Genomic DNA, 16728 nt, shown 5'->3' on the forward strand with positions numbered 1-16728 from the left:
CGTGGAGTAATGTACCACGACAACAGCCACCACCTGGACGGAACTTACCTTGGAATTCTATGGATCAGCAGCAGCAACAGCAACAAGGCTACTACCCTCAGACCACAATGTCGGGCTCGCCCGTAAGACAAAGTCCCGCTCATTCGCCCTCGCACTCGAGGAACGCATCTTTCGGTAGCATGACCAACATACAAGCTGCAGCACCACCATTGTACCGCAATCCCAGCTCCGGTGCTTTGCAACGTTCATCAAGTCCTTCCATGTATGGAGCTACACAGCCATATCAAGTGCCCATGCTTGCACCCACAGAAGCCCAAATCATGTCAAAGACCCAGCAAGACTGGTACCCCAGATACGCAATCGGTTCAGCAGGGCCACCGCAGCAAGCCAGTACACCGGGAATGTACACCAGAAGCCATAGCAACAGCCGACCCGGCAGCTCCAATGCCAATTATGGAGGCTTCGACAACATCCCCGAGTCAGAGTACGCCAGACCTGGCTCTGCTGGTGGAATGATGCCTCCTCCCCCACTGTCACAACCGCAATCTCCGCAAAGCCCTGCGCGAGGACAGCAAAGGAGATATTATGGTAATGGTGGCTCTGGTACTATGGGTCCTAGACCTTATCCTGGTTCACCACAGCAAGGTGACTGGCAAGGATCTTATCGTGATGTCTAGGAACCTTCACATCATCACTTTTCTTTCTTTCTCTTCTTGTTCTATATATTTATCCTGCTAATAACGTGGTTTCTGGGCATGTTTAATTGGTGTTTGTCGGGAATGGGGTCAAAAGGTCAAGGTACATAATGTTGATATCAAAATATCGGTTTCATACGCTTTTCGTCTCGTGTTTTCGTCATATGGAAGCTCGCTCTAGAATTTTACAATAGCAAGTATTGAATAGGCTAAGATATCAGAAGCATAGATCTCTGGTTCTGAAAAGTCTTGGTCTCGACAAAATGCTCGAGGTCCAGACGTGTAGTCCGGGGGCATTATGGGCAGCATTGGCCTTGTACTGTGAACGAGATCCCTTGAGGCAAACACATGTTTCACGATTCAGAATAGGCTACTTGAATCCATCCTTGAGTGCATCAAGCCGTAGAAAGTGCGCAACCCCTGGTCATCGATGTATATGTAGCCAATAAGAATACGATATCCAGTCACAGGGTCACTCCTACAACGACCTGTGGGGGCTGTGTTGTGTCATTGCGCTAACTACACCAAGCACAGAAGTCGAACAAAAGTCGTATAACGAATTGTCGCACAATTAGTTCATAGTGTAGTCGATATACGTTAGAATATGACAGTTGCGGAACGTGACTCCGGCAATAGATTGATTCGGGAAGCACGGAAAGTGACACGAATTCAGGGAAAAGGGGGTCCTGTCAAACCCTCGATCGACGTCAAGACAGTAGTGTAGTCATCGCATTGCATGTATCCACCGTGCATCGACATATGTAAGGACCCTGACTTGATTACTCGAGAGTCGAGACCATTCTGAATTCGAAAAGAATCAAAACAGCGCGTATAGACGTAAAGCACGCGGATGAAACGCACGAAGAAATAACTCAGCTCTTGTCTTCGTACAACGTACCTGAGGGACAGCAGTAGTGTCGCTTGTGACCTGACCAAAGAAAGGTCAAAAGCATTTCAGGACCAGCTTTAGGTTGAAAATATGCAAAGTGGCTTTAGGCGAACACGAGCATTCCCCACATGTATTGGTTGTTCGCTGAGGAATGGCTCACCTTCACTTGAACCCTCTTTGATGGTATACAAGTAATATCCCTTGCAGGAAGAATCAGGGGAAACAGAAGTGATACAAAATGTCATTAGGCAGTTTCCGAATCATAAGAGGTCTTTGTCAAAATAAGCATAACCGAACGAAAACGCCAGCAATACAGTTTAGGCAAAATCAGAGCGGACAGAAGGGGACGTGAAAGGAAGGAATGCGCGCACCAATGAAAATGGCTCAGAAGCATCAAGACATGCATGTCGGGAGGAAAAAACACCAATCACTTGCAGGATTTACACTCGGGGCCTCTCACATCATCAACTCGGCCGACTTTGCGGCCGCCGGGAGGGGGTCCTCCTCCTCTGCCGCCATTGCTGCTGTTGCCTCCAAAGCCCCAGCCGGGCCTTTTGCCTGGAGTCTGGTTGTTTGCGTTGAATGGCGATGCCGCAGCTGCAGCAGCAGGATCAAACTAGAGGAAAAGGCGGATGTCAGTTTTAGTGAACCAAGAAAAAGCTAACCAAAGAATGGTACCAACATGCAGACTAGTCAGTTCTCAGATAGAGGCGCTACTTACAGAGAAGAAAGTGGTTACGTATAAGCCGATAAAGACATATGCGTTATCGAGGAAGCTGCGAATGCGCACTGTGGCTGGTGGGCTAAGTGTCACTTTCAGCTGCCTGGCCAAACAAAACAGGAGGAGCAAACCCCGAAAGCCAGGTGGGAAGCTGGACACACAGCTGAAAGCAGGAGTAATGCTCCGGGCCACCACCAACTGGATCTTACTTACGCTGAGAGCGCTTGACCGTTGTGGAAGTATGGTCTGCTTGGTTGTTGGGACGCCGACATGTTTGGTTTCTCTGAGTCAAGGAGACGTGTACCGAAAAATAGTGGTTTATATGTTGGTAGACCAGGAAAGTTGGACAGTTCAAGACGGCAGGGGAGGTGTCGTCGGACGCCAAGGTCAGGGTCGCGCTGCACAAGTTAGGTTGTCCGAGTCCAAGTTCAACCTCGTGGTCATGACTCGTTCGGCTGCCGGCAGCCCCCGTCCAACCAAAAGTCTTGGCCATGACGATGCCGTTTCAGCATTTTTGGATCATCGATCGGCCAAACTTCCAATGTGAAGCACGTCAGAAGATTTTCTTTGATATTTTTTTGTTGTTGTTGTTGTTAGCCAATATGTCTGGACATCAGAACAAGGTATGTTGTTTTTACAGACGTGGATTCCCTCACATTCGTAGCTGGATCAAAGTTCAAAAGTACTGATCGTGTTGCTATGGTATAGAAGAGAAAGCAGGACTTTCGAGAGCCTCAACACCAACATCAGAATGCCGAGGAGATGGTCGATACTTCGAGGCCGTCAGCGGTTTTCACACCTACAGGTGGTCGTCAACACACATTAAGTATTGCGCTGCCTGGCAGTGTGATCGCAAAGTAAGTAAAACAATTTCATTGCTTCATCTCATGGGCCATGCCCATTTTCGGTGCAACGTTGATGCGAGCACTGAGGAAAAAAAGGAAGATATTTGTTTGAATCTTGTTTTTGTTGAATGGTTTTTCTGCCGTCTATCTTTTTCCGGACTTCTTTACCCTTCTCATCTGTTCCTAAATCCTTCTCGCGAAGGATCATGATTATAGTCTGGGCCCCTCTTGTTATTAGTCTTCTTGCCCTACACCACACTTCAGCTATAGTCTTTTGATTCTACCTGAGCTTGCGCGTTGTTTTCACATGTCCTAGACTTCTAGCCCTAACAACCCCTCGCAGTGCCCAATCACATGATCTCAAAACAATCATGGCTGCACAGGTGGCGCGAGCATGCGCTGTCTTTCAGGTCGATGAAATTGTCGTTTTCAATGACGGCCAATCACAAACTGGAGCTCGCCCTCGAAAAGGTTTCGAAGGAGATGGCTACACGGGCTACTCTGATCCTGATGATTTCCTCTACCATGTCCTCAGCTACCTGGAAACACCCCCACATCTGAGGAAGACGCTCTTCCCCATGCACCCTAACCTTCGAACCGCTGGAGCCATGCCGAGTTTGGACATGCCACATCACCTGCGCGCAAATGAATGGTGTCAGTATCGCGAAGGAGTAACAATGGGCGCGGATGCAGCATTCGCAGAGCCTCAAAGCAAGCGCAGCAAGGGCTACGCCGTCTCGACTCTAGTTGATTGCGGCCTGCCTGTGAAAACGCGCGTGCCAGTCGCAGTACCTCCTGGGTCCCGTGTCACGCTCAAATTTGATTCTGCCGAAGAGCCCCAGATGGACGGCTATACTCCCTTAGATGCCGAAGCCGTGTCACCAGATACACCGAGAGAGGATGCCGGCTACTACTGGGGGTACTCAACAAGGATGGCGTCGTCCCTTTCAGCCGTATTTACGGAGTGCCCCTATGATGGCGGCTACGATATTAGCTTCGGTACATCCGAGCGAGGTGTGGATCTGACATCTCTTCTCGGCGCATCAGACAATAGCTCTGAAGTACCACCAATTCCGAGCCAATGGAGGCATATGGTGGTTGTATTCGGCGGCGTTGCAGGTCTTGAGGTTGCCTTGAAGGCGGACAAGAATCTAACATCCAAGGGCGTCACGGAGGCCAAAGACGTATTCGACTATTGGGTCAATCTCGTGCCTCAGCAAGGAAGCAGAACAATTCGCACAGAAGAGGCGGTCTGGCTCGGATTGATGGGCTTGCGCACTATCGTACAGGACCGACAAGAAGCGACATGAAGAGAACTATACAAGATCATCTGCAGGTTTGGACGTCTTGTTGACGTGTTCGGTCACCACACGAGCCAAATAGATGACCGCCTGGTCTGGCCGCGGACCTAGAAACGATTGCGCTTGGAGCTGCATGCAATGACCCGTTCTGTGGGGGGCAGAGCAAACCTGTTTCGTCGACGTACCGTCCAATCATAGCGTGCCGACCCCTGCACTCCCGTTGAGCGGTACCATGGGCTTGTACATGTATACCGCATTGTGTTGTATATCTTAGCTCTCAATCATAACAACATGGGACGCGATGTAATCGCACGAGCGGCTGCCAATCTTTGACTTCAAACCAGAAGAGTGATAGACCCACGAGAAAAACGACGCGTTGAGCGGCTGACTCGCTTATTGTTAGTCCAGTTCTCTTGATCGACTAGGTGGGAAGAGATGTGGGGATGATTTGGAGAGATGGGTACTTTGTCGTGGGGCCACTTTAGGAGTGTAAATCTCTGGCCGCCCAAGTAGCATGCGATTTTGAAATGCCATCCCGTGGAGACCTCCACATCATGCGATTTGTAAACCAACCGTCAAGTGGGTCGTAGGACATGAGATGAGTCTACCTTCTGCCTCAACCAGAGAATGATCGGGATAGCGTGGGCCATTATAGAGGGGCAAGCTACCACAAATTTGGCAGCGAAAATTAGAGTTATGGAGAAGCGACCGAATGCATGGGATCGACGCGTGTATCTGTACAAGTAGCACGTCGGGCTATCTGTCCGTAGGTCTCCACAGGTTCGAACTCGCAGGTGCAGCCGGTCGGCCATACAGCAGTAGCGCTGCGACTAAGTCAGCCTTCCAAGAGTGTCGTGAATCAAGTAGTAGTGACTCATGAACCCTCGATTTCAGGGACATTCCAGGGCTCTCGACAAGCAAATCTCAGTATCCATAGGCTAAGCTCTAATTTTTGGGTCTCGATCTACCTAGAGAGAAATTGGACGGGACCCATGTGTGCTTGGCAGATCGTGTTTCTGATCCCTGCCGCAGGACGACTTGATGATGTGCTCCTTGATTTGGGGCTAGACACTCAACTTGGAATACAAATCATCGCTGGGTGGCTTGGCAAGGAGGAAGAGTGATCGCAGATGAGACAATAGCTGTGAGGGACCCATCCATGGCTGGCCGTTGACGCATGCATTACCCGAGACAGGATGCACCATGGGCGCAGGTCGTGAAGCCGCTATGCTGGCCAATTGGCATCAGAGAGAAGCTGGACGTTTAAGCAACCGGAGGCTACGCAGCTGCACGGTAGTTTTCGGCATGTGCATGTGGACCTTGGAGCGGAGATAGGTCCAAGGAGAGCAGCGCCGCAAGGAACAAAGCGCGATGGTTGCATTGCATGCGATAGAAAAGGGGTTCACGCCTCATAGTACCAAAAACCTGGGTCTCGCTATCACAGAGCTGGTGATGTTAATGGTAATAATGAGCGGTTGGACGAACAGTCCGGCTAACATTAGCCCCTGCGATGTGCGTGATAGCTGCATGTAAGAAGGCACTGCAATAACAATTGAGTGACGTTCTATTTGCTTCGGTCTATCGCGGGTCCCGAGGTCCGAACCACGCAGCTGGAACCGGCAGTGACAGAACTCTAACGGCTAATCAGACATGGATCAAAAGGCAGGTCCAATCTGAAGATAAAGCAGAGTTGAGAACAGCACACGCAGGGTGTGTGTTTCAAGTACTGTCAATGTACAGCATTTAAAGTTGCGGGAAGCGGGATGGTTATGCAACAATGAACATGCCGCAGTGACTGATATGATCAACATGATGCATAGTGTGGATTGAAGTGTGGTAGTGACATTTTGGAACCCGTAACCGAATACTATGAATACGAACTTCACCACTGAGACAAGGCTCAGGTACAATTTCTCAGGTACAATTTCTGTAAAGTCTGATCCTTGGGAGCTGCAGGGATGAATCGCTTGAGGTATTGATCCATTACCTCTAAAGGGTCTGGTGGAGTCTCCAACACTTGACAGCAATTCAACTAGTTCTGCAGGTAGTTGTCTCACGAGTCACGAAATCTTATAGATGGTAAAACGGTCACGGTCACCCTAGCTATCTTTGGATGGAATCGACCTCAGATCCTTGCCGAACCTGAGGTCCAAGCCCGCTGTGTAATGGCTAGATTGCGGATACGTTCGGTCAAACACAACTGAACGGTTTAGATCTCGAGCTGAGAGGATTGAGGCTTGAGAGCGTTATATGCATGAGCCGATCGAGAATCGACCAGCTGGAACGTTGGGTCCACTATCTTCTGAACAACACGAAGAGCCGTCGCAGAACACACAACCATCCTCTGTGGTGGAGGACGAACCGGCCATCTGATTTTAGAGTCAAAATCAGAGATTGACTCAAAGTACGGTCTGAGCCGAAAGAACGACTGGTTGGGGAAGTACTCGGCATATGGAGCTTGTGGCTTGTCTCAAGCGAAGATCCCAAGCCATAATGATAGCCGGGAGCCTCCATGACAAGGTTTGATACCGAAGCAACGCAGAAGTACTGTATAGATGCTAGCAAGTTGCAAAGGTCGACGCGTGTGCATTGCTATGTATGAGTAGTAGCAGCAGTTACTTGACCAGATTCACGATTTCCATGATGAAGAACTTGTACACTCAAACTAAGCCTGATCGTCTCTAGAGCATCAGTAATCAAATGCAAGGCTGCACAATGGCCCATGACGGACATCGAGCCAATCATATCGGCGGGGTAACAGTCCCGCTTACACAGAGAGTGGCCGCCCGTCAGGTCGTGCTTAGTGGGCCGCAATAGATCGGATCAGCAGCGCGCTAGATCTATTGAAGTTGTCTGACAATGTTGGTCGAGGATCCAGCTAGAACTGAGGCCCCTGCATCCATTACTTGACTCGGGCCGCCAATTGCTCTCTTAATAGAACAAGCCTCCCTTCCTCGAACGTGGAAGCCACATCATTTGTCTGTTAGGAAAAGAGATCGTGTTTACTCGAGCATTTCTATCAACCCTATTCAGAAGCGATTGTGCGAAAAGCATAAAGAGCTTGATTCTGAGCTCACTCTACTCATGACCAACACTCCCAGACAGGACTCTGTCCATCCAATCAATTCACCGACTTGCCAGTGGTCCTGCAATCACTCAGCTATCCAATCCTCAAACATGGAATACCAACAAGCCTGCGTGACGACAGGCGCCAGTGGGCATCCCATATATGCACACCACATTCAAGGGTACACGCATGCACAGCCTGTGTGGTCGGCCTTACCACAGGTATGCAGTCCTTATGACAAGTCGCACGTCGTCTATACTCATGCTGGCCCAGTATTCGTATGCCTATGAGCAGCACACACTCTCTCCGACAGCAGGAGACACTTTCGCCCATGCTCGAGTGATGAGTTCGGGCCACACAACGCCAGCTGAGCCGATAGTAGTTGATGGACACAATGGGTATGCCCCGATCCCACCAGGGCATCCTGCGATGTACCGTAACGGTGTTGAGGTCGACTACGGGCAATCTGTTCCCCCAACTGTAGAGTTCAACGTTGATGAACTTCTGGAGTACCAAAGACGGCGCAGCAGTGCCACATCCGAGGAGAAGGAATCTCTAACACCAGCACAGCGTAGGCGGAAGGCACAGAATCGGGCTGCGTATGTGTTATCGACTTTCGTAGGCGGACCATTGCTGACACATGGCGGTGACCACAGCCAACGAGCGTTTCGAGATCGCAAACGCCAGCGAGTACAAGAACTAGAAGCTCAATTGTCGGCTCTAGAGGTACGGACCAACTCTCTGGAATCGGATAACGAGAAATTGAGACACGAGCTGCTCCGTACAAAGGAAGAAAACGAAGTCCTACGAGGCATTAAGCAACCCCTGTCGCCGAACCACGTTATGAGGGCCGACCGACGCAGAACAGTAACAACAATAGACAGGATTAATATAGACCTACCAGCCCAATAACAACTACACCGCGGCCTTTGATGCATTTTCGATGTCAAGGTCTTCTTCTTCGAGACTCACCATTCTCTACAAACAGCCCAGACGCAGCCAATATGTAAATTCTTCTATTCGTGTTTCTGTCTTTTTGTCTTTTCGTCTGAGCTCTGGAGTCGTGAAATGGTCGTTGTATAGGTCGACATTTGTGCAGGACATCTGACATTAGGGACGTCTCACACAATGTCGCACATGGCTTCGAAACAGGCAGATACGTTGGCCAAGACTGGTAGGGCCATGTTGCCGTTCATGACAATACCGAATACCACACTTCTCAGAGGACAACTTTTTGCTTGTCGATCCTCCGGGATGTCAGACATCAATTCCAAATCTGTGGTTCAATGGTTAAGGGTGATAGGTCTGTAACGCCGCGGAATCCAGCAAGAGGGGTGCTGGGATCGGGTACTCCGAACTGGTAGTTGGAAAACGCCATGTCCGCTGCAACTCGAGTCATGTTCGGCCGGCGGGCAGATTTAGTCCCAATCGCTGTCACTATCATCATTACCCAGACCGGCGCCCTGTCCGCCGCTACGAAGAGTGGATTGCACCTCATCATCGTGTTGACGAGGCTGCAATCTCGAGTCGTTGGGGTCAACGGCGCCGAGAGACCGAAGCAGATCTTCGAGGTCGCGAACAGTTGTATGCTCGCCCTTCAGATCACGCAAAGTGACTAGTTGGCGCTTGATGTCGCCATCTTTGTAGACCAAAACGGTCGGAGTGTTTCTGTCCGGGTAGCCTTCGATACAGAGATTCGCCTGAATCTGACAGAACTTGATGTCGCCAAACTTTGTAGCTAACTCGCGCCAGATCTCGATCAACAGGCGGGATTCGATGTTGGTACCAGATGACGAGGTGAGGAGTACCAAGACGTAGGCTTTCTTTGATTCTTCGGTGACATCGCGCGACCAGTCAGGCTTTTGCACAGGGTAAACCTGGTTGTAGACCGAGGCGGCTTGGATAGCAGCGAGTTCGTTCATGCGCTTTTGACTAGGAAAGGAGGGTGTGAGATAAGAAGATTGCGGAGCAAGAGGACGAGCCTACCGGTAGAACTCGAGGAAGTCTTCGTCTTCATCATCTTCAAGCTCAGCTAATTCGTCGAGCTCCTTGCCTTCCAAGCGGTTCTCGTGGGCAAGTCTACGGGCTTCGGTCAAGGCTTCTTCAATCATAGGAGTGGGCGATGGGGGCTTTTCGGGGATGATCTTGTGCTTGCGAAGAATGTCATTCCTGGTCTAGTGAGCAAGCCATGTCGGTACAAGAAGACAAGCTGTGGATGAAGCAGCAGGCAGCTTACCATTCGGTGTCGGCATTGGGGTCGTCGATAGGAACATTGACTGGCATATCTGGCATGCCGCCGGGCATACCTCCCATGCCTTCCATGTTTGGGGTTGTTATTAATTGAAGTTGAGCGTCTGGCGGCGATCGAGAGCTGTTGCAAAATAATAGGAAGGCGCGGAGAGGGTCCAGAGTCCTTGGCGGGGGATGACGGGGGTGTCGACGGAAGGTGCCGCGCTCGGGGGTTAGGGAGTTGTGGATGCTACGTTTACAGTCCATCGACTGTCGAGTGCTATACACGTCTGGTAATTGAAGACCAACCATGAGTTACGACAAGAAGAACGAGGACGAGGCCGGCCTGCTCAAGGTCGACCGTACCTCGGTCTTCCAGGAGGGTGCGAATTCCCACTACACCCAACACACACCCATCTGAACTGTCGCTAACCGGCCCTCGATAGCTCGTGTCTTCAACACATCGCCCATCTCGCCTCGCAAATGCCGTGTCCTGCTCACAAAGATCTCCCTCTTGCTCTTCACTGGCGAAAAGTTCCCTCAGAATGAAGCAACCTCTCTCTTCTTCGGCATTTCCAAGCTGTTCCAAAACAAAGATGCTGCCCTCCGTCAAATGGTCTACCTGGTCATCAAGGAGCTCGCCAACACCGCCCAAGACGTCATCATGGTCACCAGCAGTATCATGAAGGACACTGCTGTCGGAAGCGACGTCGTATACCGTGCCAACGCCATCCGTGCTCTGTGTCGCATCATCGACGCTTCCACCGTCCAGGCCATTGAGCGCAACATCAAGACGGCCATTGTCGACAAGACCCCCTCCGTTTCCTCTGCCGCTCTCGTATCCTCCTACCACCTGCTGCCCATTGCCCGCGACATCGTTCGCCGCTGGCAGAGCGAGACTCAAGAAGCTGCTTCGAGCACAAAGTCCTCTGGTGGCTTCTCCCTTGGCTTCGGTACCTCAGCCTCGCACAGTCTGGCTGCATCAAACACAAACTTCATGACCCAATACCACGCTATAGGTCTGCTCTACCAGATGCGCTCCCACGACCGTATGGCTCTGGTCAAGATGGTTCAACAGTACAGTGCTCCTGGAGTTGTCAAGAGCCCTGCAGCGCGTCTCATGCTCGTTCGTCTGGCCGCCAAGCTTATCGAGGAGGATGCCGGTCTTCGCGCTCCCATGATGAAGCTGCTTGATGGCTGGTTGCGTGACAAGAGCGAGTTGGTCAACATTGAAGCTGCAAAGGCTATCTGTGAAGTCGGCGATCTGACCGACAACGAGGTCATGCAAGCTGTCCACGTCCTTCAACTCTTCCTGACTTCTCCCCGATCCGTCACCAAATTCGCTGCCATTCGCATTCTCCACAACTTCGCCTCGTTCAAGCCTGAGGCTGTACGCCAATGCAATCCCGACATCGAGGCTCTCATCACAAATTCTAACAGATCAGTTGCAACCTTTGCCATCACCACCCTCCTCAAGACTGGCAACGAATCAAGCGTTGACCGCCTCATGAAGCAGATCTCTGGCTTCATGGCCGAGATCACTGATGAATTCAAGATTACAGTTGTCGAGGCTGTTCGCACTCTCGCCCTCAAATTCCCCAGCAAGCAGGCCGGTATGCTTGCATTCCTCAGCACTTCGATCCGCGATGAGGGAAGCTATGAGTTCAAGAGCAGTGTTGTTGAGGCCATTTTTGACCTGATCAAGTTTGTGCCAGAAAGCAAGGAGGACGCTCTTTCGCACTTGTGCGAATTCATCGAGGACTGCGAGTTCACCAAGCTGGCCGTCCGCATTCTGCACCTGCTGGGTATGGAGGGTCCCAAGACTGCCAACCCCACCAAGTACATCCGCTACATTTACAACCGTGTTGTACTCGAGAACGCCATTGTGCGCGCATCCGCCGTCACTGCTCTTGCCAAGTTTGGTGTTGGTCAACAAGATCCAGATGTCAAGCGCAGCGTCAACGTCCTTCTCACCCGCTGTCTCGATGACACAGACGATGAGGTTAGAGATCGTGCAGCCCTCAACTTGCGTTTGATGAAGGAGGATGACGACATGGCTAGCAAGTTCGTCAGAAATGGTGAGGAATTGCTAATCTTAATGTGTTTAATAAAGGTGTGCTAACAGGTTGTCTAGATTCCATGTTCTCATTGCCAGTTCTAGAGCACCAGCTTGTCATGTATGTGACAGCAGACTCATCAGCTGCCTTCTCTCAGCCTTTCGATCTTGGTTCCGTGCCTGTCGTCACTCGTGAACAGTCGCTCGCTGAGGACCGTACGAAGAAACTCACCACAGCCACCCCTACCCTCAAGGCACCTTCAGCCGGGCCCAAGCCCACTGCTGCCCGTGGTTCAGCAGAAGCTGCTGCATCGGCAAGCGCAGCTGCTCAGAAGTATGCCCAACAACTGCAAGCCATCCCCGAACTTGCTTCGTATGGAGGTGTTCTGAAGAGCAGTGCTGTCGTCGAGTTGACCGAAAGTGAGACCGAGTACGTTGTCACTGCTGTCAAGCATCTGTTCAAGGAGCATGTTGTCATTCAATACGATATCAAGAACACGCTGCCCGACACTGTCCTCGCCGATGTAACAGTGGTATGCACACCGGCAGCGTTGGACGAGTCAGAAGACAGTGGCTTGGAGGAAGAGTTTACAATTCCTGCTCCTCTGCTCAAGACAGACGAGCCTGGCACTGTTTATGTGTCGTTCAAGCGCCCTGAAGGACAAGAGTTCTCCGCGGCTAACTTCAGCAACGTTCTCAAATTTACAAGCAAGGAGATTGATCCGTCGACCAACGAACCCGAAGAGCAGGGTTACGAAGACGAGTACGAAATCTTTGATTTGGATCTCGTCGGATCCGACTACATCGTGCCCGCATTTGCTGGCAACTTCGACAGCATCTTCAACGGCATTCCTTCAGATGATGAGCATGAGGCTGAGGAGACTTTGCAGCTCTCTAATGCCAAGACTTTGGCTGAAGCCACCGAGCTGCTTGTCAAGAGCCTGGGTATGCAACCTCTCGAGGGCAGCGAAGTTACACTCTCGACAAGCACGCACAGCCTCAAGCTTTACGGCAAGAGCGTGACAGGTGGCAAGGTGGCATCGCTGGTCAGAATGGCATTCAGTGCCAAGAGTGGAGTCACAATCAACATCAAGGTACGAAGTGAGGAGGAGATGTTGGCAGCGCTTGTTGTTGGAGGAGTTGCATGATGTGTACACGAGTGGTGAGATGGTGATGCGGGGCACCGGCGTTATAATTGGGGAGCATGAACCAGCGTGTGTGCTTTTATTTGTTTTGGTTATGGACAAAGGCGGACGGTAGAAAGAAAGCATCTACGAGTCGTTGTTCTTGAGATCAGTTAATTATGTATCTTTGTTGTCAGATGCGAATCTGGTTGATAGTCTGCTCATGGTCCTCTATTGAAATTGCGGGTGATGACGACGGTGTCGATGTGGCTTAGCCAGGGCCTAGGGGATGGCGGAGAACGTCTCGACTCTCACGCTCTCGGACGTCGACAGCTGGACATTTGACCTGAACAATGAAGACGACCTACGCATAACACACTCTAATAACCCCTGCAACCACTCTCGACTGACGACGTCAACCCCCATCGCCTTCCCAGATAAAATACGCCCTCGGACCACGCAAACACACGTCGCAGCCATGTCGGCAGCCACATCGTCAATCCAGGACCGCACTCCAGAGTTCCGCTCCATCCTCGCTCTCGCTCAGAAACGCCTCGCCCACACAAAAACACCACAAAACAGACAACACCTACTGCCCAACAATGGCCAACCCTCCGCCCAGCCCACGCGCAAACAACGCAGCGAGTTTGCGCGCAAGGCTGCCGAGATAGGAAGGGGCATTGCAGCCACCGTCGGCAAACTCGAACGCTTGGGACAATTAGCCCGTCGCAAGACTCTTTTTGACGACAAGCCTGTTGAAATCGCCGAACTAACTTATGTCATCAAACAAGATCTTGCTGCCTTGAACCAACAGATTGGAGCTTTGTCGACCATAAACAAAACGGCGCATCCCAAAGGTGGAGCAGATCAAGAAGGACAACACAATGAAAATGTCGTTGTCATGCTACAAAGCAGATTAGCAAATGTCGGAGGCAACTTCAAGGAAGTTCTTGAAGTGCGGTCCAAGAATGTACAAGCCAGCCGTTCGCGACAAGACAATTTTGTCAACACGGTTGGTAGCAATGCTGGACATTTGGTACCTCAAGGACGTAGTGATAGCCCGCTATACGCACCTCCATCACGAGGCCGCTCGCCACAACCGCCGATCAACCAAGGACAAGATCTCTTGACGCTTGAACCGCCCAGCGCGTCTTCGTCAGCTTTAACACGAGGCGCACAATCAGAACAGCAAATGCTACTTCTCGAAGAAGGAAACCAGAACAATGGATACATACAACAGCGCGGCGAAGCCATAGAAGGCATCGAGCGCACAATTGCCGAACTGGGAGGTATCTTCGGGCAACTGGCTCAAATGGTCAGCGAGCAGAGCGATATGATTCAACGCATTGACGCAAACACCGAGGATATCGTCGACAATGTTGAGGGTGCGCAACGTGAGCTCATGAAGTATTGGTCCAGAGTGCAAGGCAATAGGTGGCTTGTGGCCAAGATGTTTGGTGTATTGATGATCTGTGAGTTTTCTTTCCTCTCTCCTTCTAATTGCTCCGCAATACTGACACGATCAACAGTTTTCTTGTTATGGGTGCTCATCGCTGGTTAATGAGCAGATACCAATTTCGCAGCGGCAAGGCGTGTAGGCGTTTTTTTTCGGATATTGCAATAGAGACAGACTGCACTATTTTTGCAGTAATCACAAGGCGGTTTTCTACATTGGGATGCAACACAGCAATCGACAGAGGGTGGCTTTGGAGTGTCTCCTATTCTACTCTTGCATGTTTTCCACAGCTAGACTTTTCTTCTTTATTGTACTAATACTTACCTCCTTCTTTCCTTCTTGTCTTCCTCTTTTCTATTGTTGGTATTGTGCTGATGTGCACTCTGAATAGAATTCAAGATGTAAGAAGAACAAAAGCACTGATTGGACTCAAAAGCAGTATCCGACGAATGTGCTGTATTAAATGCAGGTCGCTAGTTCTGACAAAAACCTCAGGTTTTGACGGTTCTTCTCAGAATGCGGAAACGTGTCACAGGAGAAGATCAAACACGCTGCTCTTTCTGACCAGGGAAATCCATCGCTGTCCTCTCGAACACCCGTATCCTGAGTCTACATTCGCGAATCACTAGCATCCTCTCCTGGTATAGAACATTAGTATCTGTGATACTGATTGATTTACAGGATGTTTTGTGAGGATCGTCAAGCGGATGTTCAAAGTTTGGAAGGCGGGGAGGTGGTCGCTCTTGCCAGCCTCCTGAATTCATGACGCCGCTTTCTCGCGGCGCCATTCAACACTCCTTTCCATCTCTACAACCTTTACATTGAACTGATTCGATCAACCATTAGGAGAAGATCGTTCGAAACACATGACGAAGCAACAGCCATCTGGTGTCAATTCTTCCAATGGACTTGTAAAGAAGATCAATTACTTTCTATATGATTAACGCCACAAAATGCTAGAGGACACCATGACCTACTCCCAGTTGTTATCAAACACCTTGCCATTGACATAATTGACCATTTCCTTCACTGGCGGCAATCTCTCGCCTTCACCGAACATCATGCCTTGCTTCATGACTGTTCTGTAATTCTTTCCTGGATTCACCTTACCAAGGACATACTCCTGCCTTGTCTCGACGCGGTCAGGCACAGGAATCGAGCGACCGACGATGGCTTCCATGGCTTGCCATGCAAAAGTGATGGCTTCCTTTGCACCAGCCGGTACACCTGCATCATCCAGCATGAAGATCTTGGTGTTGGGATAGTTCTTCTGGATGTACTCGGTGATATTTGGGTTGTATGCACCGCCACCACACATGAAGATCTCATCGATCTCTTGTGAAGGTGCGTAACGGCGATAGTGGTCGACGATGGCTTGAGCGGTGATGCGAGTAACTGTTGCCACGACATCGTCAGGCGACATACCCAGCTTCTCGGCCTTTTCGATCATCTCATGGGCCAAGGTGTCTCTGAACACTTCTCTGCCAGTCGTCTTCGGAGGATCGAGCTTGAAGTATTTGAACTCGAGGAACTCATTCGCCAACTCTTGGTTGACAGTACCACGCTTGCCCATGGCACCGTCCTTGTCGTACTCTTGCTTACCGCCGGTGTAGTGTCTTACAACTGCATCGATGAAGACGTTACCCGGGCCGGTGTCAAAGTCGAAGCACTTGTCAACACCTCCGGCATTGTCAGGTGGAATGAAGCAGACGTTGGCGATACCGCCAATGTTCTGGCAAGCACGCAGCTTGGTGGGGTGGTGGAGGAGAAGGGCGTCGAAGAATGCGATGAGAGGAGCTCCCTGACGACCAGCAGCTTGGTCACTGACGCGGAAGTCGGTAACGGTAGTGATTCCAGTCTGTGCAGCGATGAAGGTGCCCTCGGCCATGGTCAAGGCACTCTTCGTGTGGCCTGGTTCAGGCATACTCAGCAACCAGATGGTCTGACCATGCGATCCGATGACATCAATGCTGTCGACGGAGACATCTTGCTCCTTGCAGAATTCCTTGACTGCATCGGCAAAGGTGTTGCCCAACAAGACGTTGACTTCGGAGAGCTCCTCAGGTGTCGTGCGGTTGTGATAAATCATGCTCATGACTCTCTTCTTGATCTTCTGCTCCAGAGGAATTTCTCCGTACTTGAGCAGCTCGAAGTGCATAGGTGCATCCGGACTGGTTTGACGGAACCTGCAGAGCGCACAATCAATGCCGTCCATACTCGTTCCGCTGTTCAAGCCGAGTACGGTCAGGTCGAGTGCCGTTCTGTCGCCATTGATGTGTTCGGTGTGGCCGTTCATGGTGACTATAGTAGGATGGTATGAGGACGCAAGGAGAGGGAGAAGCTCA

The 16728-nt window shown here is 50.7% G+C and overlaps 7 protein-coding genes across 7 annotated transcripts; 4 read left to right on the top strand and 3 right to left on the bottom strand.

Annotated features, from left to right (window-relative positions):
• Positions 1-2011: 2011 nt before the first annotated feature.
• M437DRAFT_62569 (uncharacterized protein) lies at positions 2012-2577 on the bottom strand (the record flags this gene model as incomplete). The annotated part of the gene is made up of 4 exons (XM_041024112.1): positions 2012-2200; positions 2250-2273; positions 2306-2387; positions 2519-2577. The coding sequence occupies 4 exons, from the start codon at positions 2575-2577 to the stop codon at positions 2012-2014; spliced, it is 354 nt and encodes a 117-aa protein (XP_040883380.1).
• A 330-nt stretch (positions 2578-2907) lies between these two features.
• M437DRAFT_39353 (DUF171-domain-containing protein) lies at positions 2908-4460 on the top strand (the record flags this gene model as incomplete). Its single annotated transcript, XM_041019993.1, has 3 exons — positions 2908-2928; positions 3014-3162; positions 3494-4460. 3 exons carry the CDS (start codon positions 2908-2910, stop codon positions 4458-4460), a joined length of 1137 nt encoding a protein of 378 aa, XP_040883381.1.
• Positions 4461-7628: 3168 nt separating this feature from the next.
• On the top strand, positions 7629-8430 carry M437DRAFT_71950 (uncharacterized protein; the record flags this gene model as incomplete). The annotated part of the gene is made up of 3 exons (XM_041025763.1): positions 7629-7739; positions 7792-8117; positions 8175-8430. The coding sequence occupies 3 exons, from the start codon at positions 7629-7631 to the stop codon at positions 8428-8430; spliced, it is 693 nt and encodes a 230-aa protein (XP_040883382.1).
• Positions 8431-8936: 506 nt separating this feature from the next.
• M437DRAFT_39248 (thioredoxin-like protein) lies at positions 8937-9801 on the bottom strand (the record flags this gene model as incomplete). Its single annotated transcript, XM_041019975.1, has 3 exons — positions 8937-9450; positions 9505-9687; positions 9755-9801. The coding sequence occupies 3 exons, from the start codon at positions 9799-9801 to the stop codon at positions 8937-8939; spliced, it is 744 nt and encodes a 247-aa protein (XP_040883383.1).
• Positions 9802-10057: 256 nt separating this feature from the next.
• Positions 10058-12951, top strand: M437DRAFT_80852 (Coatomer, gamma subunit; the record flags this gene model as incomplete). The annotated part of the gene is made up of 3 exons (XM_041027430.1): positions 10058-10130; positions 10194-11825; positions 11882-12951. 3 exons carry the CDS (start codon positions 10058-10060, stop codon positions 12949-12951), a joined length of 2775 nt encoding a protein of 924 aa, XP_040883384.1.
• Positions 12952-13405: 454 nt separating this feature from the next.
• M437DRAFT_71953 (syntaxin 5) lies at positions 13406-14488 on the top strand (the record flags this gene model as incomplete). The annotated part of the gene is made up of 2 exons (XM_041025764.1): positions 13406-14399; positions 14457-14488. The coding sequence occupies 2 exons, from the start codon at positions 13406-13408 to the stop codon at positions 14486-14488; spliced, it is 1026 nt and encodes a 341-aa protein (XP_040883385.1).
• An 868-nt stretch (positions 14489-15356) lies between these two features.
• On the bottom strand, positions 15357-16679 carry M437DRAFT_39930 (UPF0075 domain protein; the record flags this gene model as incomplete). The annotated part of the gene is made up of 1 exon (XM_041020101.1): positions 15357-16679. One exon carries the CDS (start codon positions 16677-16679, stop codon positions 15357-15359), a length of 1323 nt encoding a protein of 440 aa, XP_040883386.1.
• Between the last annotated feature and the right edge of the window lie 49 nt (positions 16680-16728).

Source organism: Aureobasidium melanogenum (assembly GCF_000721775.1).
Source record: "Aureobasidium melanogenum CBS 110374 unplaced genomic scaffold scaffold_2, whole genome shotgun sequence".
NCBI classification, from domain to species: domain Eukaryota; kingdom Fungi; phylum Ascomycota; class Dothideomycetes; order Dothideales; family Saccotheciaceae; genus Aureobasidium; species Aureobasidium melanogenum.